Source organism: Cetorhinus maximus, chromosome 21 (genome assembly GCF_964194155.1).
Source record: "Cetorhinus maximus chromosome 21, sCetMax3.hap1.1, whole genome shotgun sequence".
NCBI lineage: Eukaryota > Metazoa > Chordata > Chondrichthyes > Lamniformes > Cetorhinidae > Cetorhinus > Cetorhinus maximus.
In genome coordinates this window covers 24,640,832-24,655,792 of record NC_135899.1, presented here as the reverse complement: position 1 = coordinate 24,655,792, position 14,961 = coordinate 24,640,832, and the positions used below count along the sequence as shown (strand labels likewise).

Here is a 14,961-nt window from a genome sequence, read left to right as displayed (position 1 = left end):
TACAATGAACAGAAGTGACGAGTTACCAGTTGGCAACAGTAACCCTTTGTAAAGCAAGCCGAATCACAAAAGGCAAGATCTGCAATTCTTAGGGTAGTTCCCCTTTCTGGTTGTAGAAGTGATTGATATCTTCTTAATTATTAAAGTTCACAATCTCTTTCACTAGATTAAGTCTAATTAAGTTCCAACACAACCTTGTGGAAAAATAAACACGCACCAAGCATTCTCAACACTTCAGTTCCAATTGCTCAGTAATAAGGTACACCATCTGGCATGGGATTAAGCCAGTGTGTGAAGAACCAAACAAGAATAGGCTTGACCACTAGAAGAGGTAAAAAAAATGTATTCTCCAAGAAGTATTCAGGCTAGGACAGTGAGTGTTTTATGTGAGGTGTGTGCATTACAAGTATAGCCACCATGACTAGAATACCCACCTGTTGACCTGAACTTGGCGTGACTGGGTGCCGTTGTCCGTAACGATTTGGGCTTCTCTCGTTTCTTCTCCAACATTTCCTCCTCCTTCGTCTCCACTCGGAGGTCCGATTTTGGATCTGGGACTCGTTCAGAAACTGGCGCTCGAACCTTGCATTCATCTTTCTTGTCATCTTTCCGCTTTTTCCTCTCTGGCTGTTTATCTACAGATTTAAAAGAAAAATGCCAAAAAAGTTGGCCCATCAAACTCTTTACTTACAAGAGTCAGGGGATTTAACATTAGATAAAAAATCTCCACTGCTCAAATCAACCTTCCTTTTTAGTCAGAAGAACACACGGCAATTTACACAAGAGACTGTTTGCACTAAACTGGCAGCTTCACTTTATGTTTATTGGTATAGATCCAACAGCATGAGAAACCTAAGCATCTTCCACAGAATATGAACACCAGGCACAGCTGATAAATGTCTAAAGATTTCACTTATTGGTGATTGTGACTGGCAAATCTCAGTTTATACATTCTCCGTTGCATTTACTAGTACAAAAGTATGTACTCAATCTGTTAAAAGCAGTATAAGAAGTGCCAGCTCAAATTTACTGTGCTTAATATGGCATAATTTGCACTATACCAGAAAGCTCAAGACACAGAAATGCAAGAGACGGAATGTATGCTGCCTCATGCTGACCCTTGACTTAAAGCCAAAGTTTGATGTGCAATCTGAATAGTAGTTAACTCTCAATTGAGTTAGTCAGTGATCATTTAAAAACAATTTAGACTGTAGAGACAGAATGGTACATGTTCGCAATAAAGTGTAATGCTCCTGTTCTTTTAGAAAGGAATTTTTCAGCAAAGTTGTGGAGTACCCACCACCCCCACCTCCACCCCTACCCTCCAAATATATTGGTCACAGTTGGTACAGCTCAGTGGAAACAAGCCACATAAACTAGATAAGTTCCAGATTTGATTGCTGGACTGTGTGTAGATTTACACAGTTGGGGCAGTGGTGGAGCCTTACACTGAGTTTCACTGCCTCTAGGCTTCGGAAGCACATTTTATTATTCAACATTAAAAAAACCCTTTGTTCAATAGTCTCCTATCAAACAACAATGGATGTGGGGACATTTGTTGAAACAAAGGCCAGCTGCAATAAAACAGTCACAAAGCACTGGAAGGTAATCTACAGAACTGTACCAGAAATGCCTTTAGGGGGTCAGGCGGTAAGTTATTTTGGGGGATTCTAAACTGATATTAAAAAAACATTCACTGTAATGTTATCAAGGGAGACATGTGTCAGATATTGGATTACTAGGAACCGATACAAATCAATTGAACACAAATAATCGAAAGGTACCTTGCACACCAGGACCTGTGCTCTGAGAACGAATTACAGTCATCCAATGGTTGACCAGAACTTGTGCCAACTTCCTGAGTTCTGAAACAAAATCATAATGGAATTATGAAGAATCATAATGATATCATAACTTCCAGGTCAAGCACCACTAACTGCCACTGCTTATACCTAATGGCATTGCCAGTTAATAGCTATTCCACAAACATAAATGGTTAGATCACTAAAAATTGAGCTGAAGAATGGAAAATTAGTCAATGCTCAACTTCCATCTGCTACCTACTGACCCCTTTGGAAAGCGAATGTATACCAATCAGCTGAGTAGCACCAGGACTGAATGTAACGCCCTAGATGGTCAGGCCACTGACACTCATTATCCCAAGAGACAAATGACAATTTGCCTCTGACTTTTGGGGGCTGAGGCAAGGCAAGAAACTTATTAAATCAGAAGCATATAAATTAAAACAGCTCTGAAGCAAAAATTAAACAAGGAACTCAGCAGCAAGGCACAATGAAATTAACTTAAAGCAACAGTTCATAAAAACAAATTATTCGTTACTTCCTCTCAACCAGTGGGTGTAAACACATACACAGGTCACGACATTTCTGTAGACTTCTTGTACCTGACAATTACTGAAAGGTGGGAATATTGGCGATCTAAAGAAATGCAACTTTAACTCTTCAAATTTGATGCAGATAGCTTGCATTACAACTAACCTTCATCATCAAAGCTCTTGCTTAACTGCTTCACTATCTTGGCTGTGTTATTCTGGAATAGAAATAAGCCCAGGTAAAACAGACACACTTGCTAGTCAGATTTATCAACTCTGCATTCTGGAACTCCCCTTCTCCCATAAATATCTATGTAAAAATGCAGCATTTGTAACACCACCATACCATCCCACCCCTAAAAACAAGTCAGCCACATCTGCGCACTGCAGATGCTTATTCAGTGCAAGCATAAATATGAAGTGTGGACAAAATTTGGCACAATTGTGATATCCTTCAAGGCCAAAAGTCTGCTAGGTTTACACAACATCAGCACTCAAGGAAGATGGGTGGAACCAGAGCAAGTCTTCAGCAGGGAAGGGAAAATATTGTTGGGGGAAAAAGGAAGATGGGAAATAAAAATCATTATGCACTTTAAACAAAATATTTTACAACAGAATGTCAATTAGATATGGGAAGTCAAGATACACACATCGAATTAAAAAGAATGTCCAAAGTAGTTTATGGAAACTAGTAGAAACCCACATTTATTAAAAGCAAAAACATTACAATGTAAAAGGCACTAGGAATTGGAATGTGAAATCATGGCTCTCATGACACAAAATGGTGACATGACATGAAGCATAGAATTGGTGAAGAAAAAAAATGCCCTAAATTTCACACCTGGAATTATATAGCCAGTCCACTGTACCAGCTCTTTGAAAGGTTGGTTATAATTGGAGTCCTGCTCCTCTCTGCTCTTCCCCCATGGCCCTACAATTTTTTCATTTTCAAGTGTATCTCAAAATTCCCCTTTTTGAAAGTTGCTATTGAATCTGCGACACCCTTTCAATGTCAAGAAAATTCTCATCTGCTCTTTGGTTCTTTTACCAATCACTTAAATCTGCATCCTCTGGTTACTAAGCCCCTCCAATTTCTCTGATTCTTGCTATCGAAGTCCCTCATTATTTCCATGCAAGATTGAAATATTTTTCATGCCCCTGTTCCCCAGTTTAGTTGCAAATAACTTAATAGCAAGGACATTGTCACTTGAAGGTAAGAGCCGTCCAAAGTTGTACCACCCATTGTAGTTTGTTTTCACTGCGTTTTACTTACTTGTTTCAGATGGTCCACAGTGAGTGGCAGCAACTGCAATGCCAGCAGAATCTGCTGTAACAATGGCACATTGCTAGTAGATTTGGAATAGGCCAGCCAGTTATTCAGCAGCTTGTAACCGCCAACATTGATGAACCTTCAAGGAGAGAAATAAACATAAGGCACTGAATTCTAACATTCACACATCCATAATACAATACATTGCACACCGTGATATTCACAGGCTGTGGGCTAAAACAGAAAGCAGTTGCAATGCAAAGTAAGTCAGCGAACTGCCAAGGAAAATAAAATAGGTTAGCATTTTAGGTGGTATCTTTGAAGATTGGGAGATCATGATGATCAAGGCCCTTCTTCACTCCATTTAGTAGCAATTTTTCAGAAACTGTCATTTTCTAATTTAAAAATTATTTGAACTGGACAATGGACTACCATTCAGGGTCTCACCCAAAACACAGTGCTTCCAATCATATAGCATGGTTGCTAAGTAATGCACAGGGGGCATTGACCTAGACTTCACACTCAAGCACTTTAGTTTCTGGACCCACAACCTGCTGACGCAGGGGTGAGTGCTTCACAAACCAAGCAAACTGAAATATCCAGACCCGCTTGTTTCTGAACAGGCCAACACAATGACTCTTTTTGAGACCACTCGCATTTAAAGAGCCACTGCCATTTGCCCTGGTAGGACTTTTCATAGTGACCCTATTCCAGGCTCCATCTATTCACAACTCAGCCTGTTTCAAATTCTCTTGATTGCATCAAGTGCATGAAGTGGGAATAGACAGAAAACAGGACTATGGATCCAAACCGGATGGGTCATGCCTACAGCAAGCAGAAAGGATCTAGTTAAAACCAGAAACAAATCTTGTGAATTTCTCCACTTAGCACAATTTGTCGACCAAATATTATAATTTTGAACAAAACGGTGAACATGCAGGTCCTAAAAAGGTTGGATGATAGCTTGCACAACGGGTCTCGAGTCACACAGCACCACACTGAAGTAATAATGGAGGGGGAAAATAGTCAATAAGCCAAAGACATTTATGGTAAGTTAGAAGCTATCAGCCTTACTGATTCAAGATATCCTCCGATCTAGTCTGTAGCAGGATGTTCAAGTACATGCATCTGCTTACAAGCTTTTTCGCATCCTTCATTAACCTGAAAATTAAAAGCAGTGAAAAGAATTAGCAATAGCCTTTGGACTGGAAGTGAATCACATATGTCACAGATATACTCTGAATAAGCATTATTCAAATGAGAAAATGTGTTTAAGGGATAGACAGATTAGAAGGGATGGGACTAGAAGAGAAACAACTCAAACATAATGGTATCTATGTAGAACCTTAAGTTTTAGCTAAACATAGCAACCAGAATACTAGAAAATTAGAAAACGCTGGAAAAACTCAGCAGGTCTGGCAGCATCTGCAAAGAGAGAAACAGAGTTAACGCTTAGAGTCCTTATGACCCTTCTTTAGAGCTAAAGAGGACTGAGGACAGTGGGGAAGGTACATGGTGTTTATGTGTGCATAGTTGCATGGAACAGAGTGAAGAATTACCTTTAAATTCTAATTTCCCCATCTTTACCAAGGAGGCAGTCCAACTATCAGCTCTTTTGGATCTGCAGGCTCTTTAGTTCTGAAGAAGGGTCATGTGACTCCAACGTGTTCTCTCTCCACAGACGCTGCCAGGCCTGCTGAGTTTTTCCAGCGTTTTCTGTTTTTATTTCAGATTTCCAGCATCTGCAGTATTTGGCTTTTATTTTACTAGAGAATCAAGTAGGCTAACCTAAATCCACCTGTTGGGAAACTGGCAGGATCGAGTGGAATGCTAATTATACATCCCACTTAACTTTCCTCTCTATGGAAGATAACGGAGTATAATATCGGGGAAAAAAAAAATTAGAGCTGATTAAACCTGATCCCATGGGATTCCCATCCAATGAGTTACATTGAAATTGCTCCCCCATGCCCATTGATAATTCTGAACAAGGTAGGACAAAAACATTGTCATGGAGAAGGGAGGGAAACTACCTGCTCTTCCTACACGCCCAATGTAAAATTAAAGCTTTCGTGCATTTGTCCAAAATGGCATAGGCCATAACACTTAGCAATATAAAGTTTTCATTTCATTGACATCCAGGATGAAAGAACATATCAAGTCAGGTGGGGAACATAGGGAACCAGGGTTACAAAACTGACATATCATTCTTATGTAAGTAAACTCATGTACCCTATATAAACGAAACTTTAATATGAAGGAAAAGTTAGTTACAATTCTTGGTCTAAACATTTGAGTCATAGCCAAGGCGGTAGTGTATACCCCACAATCAATTGTGGGTGGTTAAAATATCAGCTCAGGACCAGTGTCTTGGCTGCTACCCAACCAAAATCACTAGATATAGCCCATTGTGCATGTTGGGCCCAATTGAATAGCTCATGGCCAGTTACCAAGGTAGCTACTTGAGAAAGGTACCCAAGTGCATGAGCCAGAAGCAAGAAAATCAAAATCAGCAGTCTCAAAAATGTGGACAACATTGCCGCCTCTACCTCTCAACAATGTAGGTACATGCTTCAACATGGGTGCCCCGCATTCAGAGATACTCAAACGCTATTAATGAAGTGATAAAAGCTGACAGAGTGACAGCCTTTCATGGAAAGGATAGCAAGCAGGTAGAACACCTGAACACTTTCAGCACGTATATGGTAAAGTGCCACTATTTGCTTAATTAATATATTCACAGCAAACCGTATAGCACGTTACTCAATTTTTAAAAATGTAATGAACTGAGGACAGTGGGGAAGATACATGGTGTTTGTTTGTGTGCGTATAATTGCATGGAACAGAGTGAAGGATTACCTGTAAATTCTAATGACACCATCACCACTTTTAATTTCCCCATCTTTACCAAGGAGGCAGTCCAACCCTATCAGGAGCTCTTTTGGATCTACAGGCCCCGAACCCATTGTATCAATTACCTTAAAAAGAAGAGACATGAAAGGTGTCAGTTTTTTTTAATTCTTCCCCCTTTGGCTAAAAAAGGCAGTTATAGAACAATATTTGATTACAGCCTCTATACTGAGAGATCAATGTGTGTATAGTCCCAGTCCAGCAATCTTTCTGCACTGCTTATTTGCATAAATTTAAATTGGCAAGGTGAAGAATGCAGTTTCCTAAGGTGGTCTTGAAAGATACACGACCTAGTCATCCCTGCCACCCCACACTGCCCTCCCGAATGCTAGAAACCACTTTAGTTCTGAAAATGCAGCAATTATAATTTGTTGATATGACTGGCACCATTTGTAAAATGCATAAAATGGCAGGCCACCAACACAAACTTCCTGCTCCAGTTATCTGCTCTTCTACACTCCCAATGTAAAATTAAAGTTTTCGTGCATTTGTCCAAAATGGCATAAGCCATAACACTTATCAATATAAAATTCTCCCTGCTTTGAACACACTTGCCTATGCATTTCAAATTCCTGCATTCAGGCATGACCCAGTAGTTTAGAAATTGATTTACTAGGCCTAAATTAAGAGGATACAATAAACCAGAGACCTAATAGCTCAAACTACTTAGAAAAACAAAGGAAATACAGCCCTCTATGACAGAGTTCTGTGGTTAGGCTTCATGTGTTTATTGCCAGCTTAATGCCATATACAATAAGATGTACGTTGCTTTGTATAAGGCAGGTTTCTTTCTAGACTTGCACCCTAACCACTTTTGACTATTTCAGTTAAACTGCTCAGATAAAACCATTAATTGCAAATTGGAGGCATAGCATCCAAGTTACTATGATTCATTAAATGCCACCTTTACACCCACCCCACCCCCTCAAAAGTACAACACCTCATTCAAGATAGCATATTGAACAGCAAATTCCAGGATATGTGGACAGTGCCACAATCCATCCTGTCTCAACTGCTTTAATGCCATACATTTGCTGTTTAGGCCAAGATTCCACTTAGAAGCTACTGGCCTTCAAATTATGGCTGCCTGTTGTCTAACAAGGTAGAAGTTTCCATAAAAAAGACAGATAGGCTAAATAAAACAATAATAATTGATGTCATTACAGAACCTTCTTTTTTGCAGATATTTACTAGTTTGTTGGAGGTAGCAGCTGAAGTTTTTTTAAAAATCACAATAGCAAGGATTGTGTGTGTTTTTGCATCAGAAGGCACTCATATGTTGCCACTATGTAACATTGTTAATGGCTTCACGCAGGACTCTTAACAATGCTCTTACAATTAATGATGGTGCTCTTGGAATTAAAAGCAGTTCAAATGTTATTTTAATAAAAAAATAGCTGTGTTGATAAAAATGCAGCATTGGATGAAGTTCTAAGTCACTGCAACAGAATTTTACCACAATGGCCCCACTGTCTTGCTTAACATCTTCAAAAATGCAAAATTATATCAGTGCCGATAGTTTATATATTGTGTGAATAAGAAGGTGCTTACTAGACTGCTGGAGTATTGTGATCAAAATACTTCTGCTTTGCTGACTTTTCATGATTGAAAGAAAAGGAGCAAACAAGTTTTTGGACGGGTGGGGGAAACAGAAGAGACGTTCCTTACAATAGAGAATTCTGCCCTGACCACCCCTAAGGAAACCCCAACTTGGTCAACCAGGACAGCTACTAGAGTCTATAACCATATAAACTGCCACGATGAGGGCAATTTACAGGTATAAAGTGCACTGAAATTTAGCTTTTCCTTCTATTCACGTGGAACAGAAAATTCAGCGCCAGAGAGGGAACAAAACCAGATGTATTAGCTGTCACTGATGAAGATGGTCACAATATTTAAGTGTTGTAATCACTTGTGGGCAAAGGTATGTTGTGCAGGAGCCAGGTGGGCAGAGCATGTTTTAAACAAGTAGTTGAATATATTTAGTCATTTTCCCAACTAAAAATCATTGTGAAAAGTCACCGAGGAAATGTAGTGGGATGACATGGCCTGTCACAGTCTCAGTAGTCTGGTTTCAGGCTCTGCAGTTGACCTGGCTCCCTGCAGACGGCGTTGCACATCTTGCTGACTCCTCTCCAGCCCCACGCAGGCCAGGTACAGAGTGAGAACACATAACAAGGGAATTGGAAGAGGCAAATGACAGTATTCACTTCAGCATCAGCTACCAGCTGAGTATAGTCAGTTGTGCAGATCTCCAGCTGCCTGCTCAGCAAAGGTCCACAAGTCTGGGAGACAAAGGCGGAGGAAAAAAATTAAAATTTTGAAAAAAGGTCAAAAATTTGGTTGCATCATTCTCATTTGAGGGGCAGCCTGTGCACAACTCCTGAATATTGGTTTATAATGTATTCTGTATTTGCAAGTTAAAAATCTTCCCATGACATGAAGTAAATGCTTAAGTCATTGACCAGTTCATAAGGCAGGCAGTTTCTGTAGTACTGCATTGCTAAATTTGATAACTGAATCATGTACAAGTTGATCAGTTTTTAAAAATGCAGTACAGATCTGAGCAGCAACTTGTGTCAAGTTCAAAAAATATCCTTACTGCTACAAATTGTATTGTGCCCCAAGGAAAGGTCTGCAATACTGCTTACAAAGATTTCAAAATACCCAGCAACTTCAATATTTTGGTTACATTAACCTGCCTTATAAACATACTGCATGTCCTGAGAAAGTGCTCAGGTACTCAAACTGGACTTCTGATCATTCTATAAAATGTTTGGCAAGTGTGGAGCCCAAATACCCTCTCCCCAGAAAGGGGCCAGGTAGTTTGGCATCAGTGTTCTAGATTCATTAGGAGACAGTCATGCCAAGCTCAAAGCAGAACTATATCTTTCAACTATCATGCCCATACAGGTTGGCAGAGGACCAGAACATTGCAACCTGCTTACAAAAAAGCTTTGCATTTGCAATAGGAAGCTACATGAATGAGGTGTAAAATAAAGTCAAGCACATGCTTCAGTGCTCTGAATGGAATACCCTCTGGTAGTAAAAATTAGTGAACACAGGAAAATCAGAATCCAGTACCATTGAGGTTGGTTATTAAATGCTCCCTAGAGGGATTCTAAACATCTATCCCACTGGCCCCTGACAATACTGTCAGGTGTTTAAAAACTGCACTCAACTGTTACACCACCCATGTTAATTGGCTTCAAGGGCAATTAAATAAAAATATTGGTAATATCATTATTGTGTTTGCTAGAAATACATTCATAGCCTTGCTGCTCAAGATTGAATTTCAGCTTTGAAAGCTGCTACTGCAGCAAGCTGCTCAATTGTACCTTGCAATTTCTAAAAAATATTGTACCTACAATCATTCTGAGCAGCAAAGATGATTGCTGCCAATGAGATAGGAGCATCAGGATGCAAAGCTTATGGTATGCTTGCTTCAACTGGAAAGAGTGTTAACTATGCAGATTTATTTGCAGTTTGTGGAAGTGTCCAGCACATTAGTAAGGCCTGCTTGTACTCTGAACAGCTCCAAAGTATTTGGTTAGTTTAAGCTAGATTGATTTGTACAGTACTGAGCTAAAAATAACAATCTGAACTTCACCTTTGTGGGCTGAAAGCCATTAATTTTTGTACATCTAGTTAGATTGTTGGTATTTGAAGAATGGCCAAGTGTATGAACCTTTCCAGAACTTCAGATCCATAAAATTCAAACTGAACAGGCTAGTTAAAAATAGGACAAAAGGTTCAGAAATAACCTGCAAAGTGTAGGTTTATTATGGGTTTTGTTGGCATATTGAAGAGCTCTGGTACTGATACCTATTACCATTTTAGGCAACTAACTCAAACTTTTACAGATTACTTATAACCCATGAAAATAGCTCAGGAACGAGTCTACTTAAAAAACAAGCTTGCAAGTCTGACTCCCATTACAATCCTGAATCCAATCGACTTATCCCACAACCATACACCAAGTGCACAGAGGGTAAGGAATGGTTTTGTTTTCTGAGTGTTATGAAAGAACTGCATCCAAAACTAGAAGCATCAGCATTGAAGGGTTAAGCTTCATCTGTTATCAAATGGTATTTAATGGAATTAAAATGCATATATGGAAACCTACAGCAAATGTTTAAACTGACACTAAATCTTTAAACAGAATAGCCAATACAGAAGACAGGCTAATTAACAAAAAAATGATTTGAGCCCTTACAAAAATGTTAAAAAGTCTGTTATCTGTGAAACCCATTCCTAATTTTTATCCATTTACTAGAAAGTAGAAAAACTTACCCTCCTGCCAATTGCCTTAAGAAGCTTAATGAAAAACTGCCTGGCAACCTTAAATTGTTTACCTTGTTCAATGCAGTCTAAGTGAAAAGCCTTATAGCCTGCTACAGTAGGGCAAATTACATTTGCACCTTACTTCAGGCTGACCAGATTTTTGTTTAAAGCTGACTGTTAGAACCCAAAAAGTACTCAAGGTATATACAGCCTTATAGCTGTTAAGCACTGTTCCTGAAGACTGGCATGTGTTACCCTCAAGCTGTCTAGAACCTGCAGTAAAACTTGCTTGGGCAGTCAAAGGCACGAACACTTCTTTCAGTGCACAGGTTTGGATAGTGTTCCCAATAAAAATGATGCCGAACAACCATACCACTTATGGTAATTTTGTACTATAATTGGAAAGTATTATTTGGAGCAAATAGAGCAATTAGTTTAGCTAGCTAAACACTTATGCTATTGCAGTTAGAGCTAGTGCTGATAAAAAGGATTTCATTTGAGTTGTTCAGGCAAGATGGTGCGTTGCAGGTTTTAAGTTGCTAATTCACAAGGGAGTTACTGTTTGTGGACAAATGCTTGTGCTCAAATGGCTACATGGGTTACATGCCACCTACCTTTATCAAAGGTTTTATCATAAAAGTGTGCTGTAATGCTTAAATTACATGGATTCCATTACCCCAACAGTACTAAACTCGACTCCTAGAGGACAACCCAAAATCCTTCAAAATCAGCATGTCACCCAATTGCAGGAACACTGTTCAGGGACCAGTTTATGAATTCAGCATCTCATTCATTGCAAAGACCAAGCACTGGTTTCCTGTAATATACTGCACATAGATCAGGTATAGCAGGCAGTGCAAGAAACCAGTTTATATATGGTTACATACATTTTTCATCCCCACCCAGTAAAAGTGCATTATAGTACATCAGTACAGTGGAGTTCTACATGTATACAAAGGTCTAAATCATTTATATTAACCAGGGAATTTTTCACAAATGCATTAAGTATCACTGAACATGTTACCACTGGGCCAGCCTCGAGGGGAACAATGCAAAGATTAATTTATTCAATTGTGTAGATCTCAAGATGTCAGCAAGATACCGAAGTTATCTTAGCTGCGTGGGTTTTGGTCTCAAGTTCTTATCTCCGAAAACACACTAAATGTAGTGCTCTTGACCTACCTCCCTTCCTTTATGTATAAAGTAATAGCACGGCTTGATTGCTACTTTACCCAGAGCTAACACCAGCTGCGAATATCATCTTCGCATTAGAAATCAAAACTCTTTACACTGCCCTTCCAATTGAATCTGCAGTACCCCTCAACACTTTCAGAATCAAGTGTGACATGGGGGCGGGGGAAGGGAGCGGAGGAAATTTGCCCCACGGTTGGGGGCACTGACGTCATTCCTTAATACACTAAGGGAAAAGAGAAAAAAGTCCGAGTTAAAAATTGAATTGAATGCCGATTAACCGTGTAGAGTTTACACTGCAAAATTCGGGCTGTGACCCGCAGGACTGCTAACCCAGATTAATTTCAAACATAACCCGCCACTCCTAAGTAATTTACAATTGCTACTAAAAACCTCAACCAGTACTCAAGATGAGAAAAAAAAGTTATTTAAAAGCAATTTTAAAATATTACGAATTTAAAATTTTAATTATACTTTTTAAATTATTCTATCACCATATGGAAGGCGTGGCGACCAATGGATAATTCAGGCATGAAAATTGACCGTGAAACAAGTTCTTGTGTAGTTCACTGGAACAATGTCGACAAAGCCTCTTTTGCATGCATGTATCGAATATTTCACCATGGATTTTTGCAGAATGGCAAACATTACACTCGTTCAAGAAAGCAATGAAGTCGTGAAATGCAATTAAGGTCAGAAAGGTTTGCTTACCAGTTTGCATGTGGCTGTCCCTGTGATGAGTTTTTTTTTAAAAAGTGCAGGATGTTTTAGCTTCACCAACCCCTATTCATCAGCCCTACTGTGCTGGGAAACTAAACAGTACAAAAGCGTGCAGGCATGGGCACTTAACTCCTATATGAAAAGTTAACGCTTTCCATATGAAGATGCTCGCTGCAAAGAATTATGTACCTATTATGGAAGACAGTGATCATTAAGTTATGGACTGTATCCATTCACATACGGCCCAGTGGTAACATGGTTACAGGTACTTTCTCCACGACATAAAATCATAAATCAATTTGATTCAGAAGTTGATTGATGCCTTTAAAGAAAACCTACACTGCCCCTGGGGATGAACCGGTTTGAATATATTCTTTAAAACTGTTTAAAAGTCAGTTTTTTTTTCAAAAACTGAAACAGTGGCACCACCCACCCCTTACAACCTAGGCATCAATCAAGTCCTCCAAAGCACATAATGAATTGGACATTACAAAAAAAGCAAGTCCTGGATTCCTTGAAGATCGAGAGAAAGAAAAGCAATTAATTTTCCAACACACGAGTTCCGCATTGTTGGGGGTGGGATGCTGGCAAAGTTTCCATTCAAGTCTTGGGCGGGGTGGGGGAGAAAAAAATTCCAACACGTGCTTTTGTTGGTGGGGGGGGAGGGGAGAGAGCAGTAAGTGGTTAGAGAGAAAAAAAACTTCCAACACTTGTCGCGGGAGAGCCGATAAAAAGCACAGCACCTCCACACGGAGCAAGCAATTCCCATGTAAGTCTAGGTCAGTAGGCGGAAAAGAGAAAAAACTTCCAACACTTTTTGGGGGTGGCGGGGCAGTGGTGGGAAGAGGCATTGCATCTCCATACGATGCAAAGACTTGGTCGGGGAGGTTGGAAGAAAAGGGGGAATTTTTTTTGGGGGGGGGGGGGGGAGGGAAAACATCTCTAATCGAGGCAAAAGCGGTTTCCAGCCTACTTGCACTTTGGATGGGCGAGGATATGAAATTCAAGAGAAACAAACAGGCGTTGCATTCCCTCTAATTTTTTTTAAAAAACCCTCACCCCCCCCCCCCTCCTGGAATCCATTTGAAAGAGGCTGAACGCGGGGTGGAGAGAGGCTTGAAGGTTTCGTCACCTCGGTGGAGTCAGCGGCTGATGTCATCCAGCCTCGCCCTGATCTCCAGTGGAGGAGGAAGAGGAGAGAACAAAAAAGACAGGCGGAAAAGAGACAAGAGGCCGCCATTTTAAGAACCAAGAGACGACCAGCCGCCATCTTGGGAGGCACCGAATGGAGGAGCGAGGGGAGAATGAAAGAGACATTTTCATATTATAAAAAACAGCCTGCTGCGAAATTTAAAAAAGAAACTCGCCCTTTTTCGCCTCTTCCAGAAATTATTCCTTCCGCCCTCCTTTCCCCCGGGGAGAATTATTTCCAGCAATCTTTATTTACAGATTGCGCGCTTCTTTTATGATCAATTTCAATTTGAAAAACCACGCTTCTTTCTCTTCTCTCTCCCCCCCCCCACCCATCCCCAAAGTTTTTTCTGGTCTCACACGCACATCAGAGCAACCAAATAGTAAACTTTTATTACCACTTCCTTTTTTTATATATATATATAAAAGGCTTAATATATTATAATTTTGTGCGTGTGAGCTCATGGGTTTTATAATTATATATAATCTGCTCACCTTCCGCTTGCTAGACATTCCTCCCACCAACCACCCCCCCATCCAAACCCCGTCCACCAACTAAAAAATACCCTTTCAATGTTATATAGACTGCACACACAAGTTAATTTCATTGCCCTCCCTCCCCCCGTTTCCCAAGTTAATTTCCATTTTTCGTTGCCAAAAAGCGAAACTTACTATCAAACTCTCCTTGACAGCGCCTCGAGCTTTTTTTTATGTGCAAACACAACACAATGTTGACAATTGTTTTGTTAAAGAGATTTTCATGACTTATTTGTAAATTTTTTTTAAAAAGGAGCTTATAGGGGTAGAGTATATTTTTTCGCTTTTGTTTTGCTGATCTGTCGCCTTTCGCAAGAATTGCAAATTCCTCCTTTTTTTGAAAAAAATCTAAAGAGCAAACAGGAGATCAGTGTCCCAAGGTTGACCAAAAATCACATGAAAAGGAATTTTGTTTTGAAGGTGCGGCTGTTTTTTTTGTTATCCTCACACACACAACACACAGAACAAGAGACTTCTTCCCCCGTCGTCTTCAGCGAAAAAAATACCTGGAGGAAAGAAAAAGACA

General features: G+C 39.8%; 1 protein-coding gene across 3 annotated transcripts in view; it reads right to left on the bottom strand.

Moving 5' to 3' along the window:
- The window catches only part of ppp1r10 (protein phosphatase 1, regulatory subunit 10), a 28,739-nt gene extending 13,796 nt beyond the window's left edge, over nucleotides 1-14,943 (bottom strand). Inside the window, exons 1-7 of one of the 3 annotated variants that reach the window (XM_078566726.1) lie at nucleotides 14,571-14,943; nucleotides 6,462-6,580; nucleotides 4,677-4,763; nucleotides 3,606-3,741; nucleotides 2,499-2,550; nucleotides 1,785-1,865; nucleotides 435-635 (exon numbers count right to left, since the gene is read on the bottom strand). In XM_078566726.1, coding sequence (XP_078422852.1) covers nucleotides 435-635; nucleotides 1,785-1,865; nucleotides 2,499-2,550; nucleotides 3,606-3,741; nucleotides 4,677-4,763; nucleotides 6,462-6,568 — 664 coding nt within the window. In that variant the 5' untranslated portion in view covers nucleotides 6,569-6,580; nucleotides 14,571-14,943. Of the gene's footprint in view, nucleotides 1-434; nucleotides 636-1,784; nucleotides 1,866-2,498; nucleotides 2,551-3,605; nucleotides 3,742-4,676; nucleotides 4,764-6,461; nucleotides 6,581-13,680; nucleotides 13,700-14,570 lie in introns of those variants that run through there. The other 2 variants (XM_078566728.1, XM_078566729.1) reach the window with 2 other exon arrangements.
- Nucleotides 14,944-14,961: the final 18 nt, after the last annotated feature.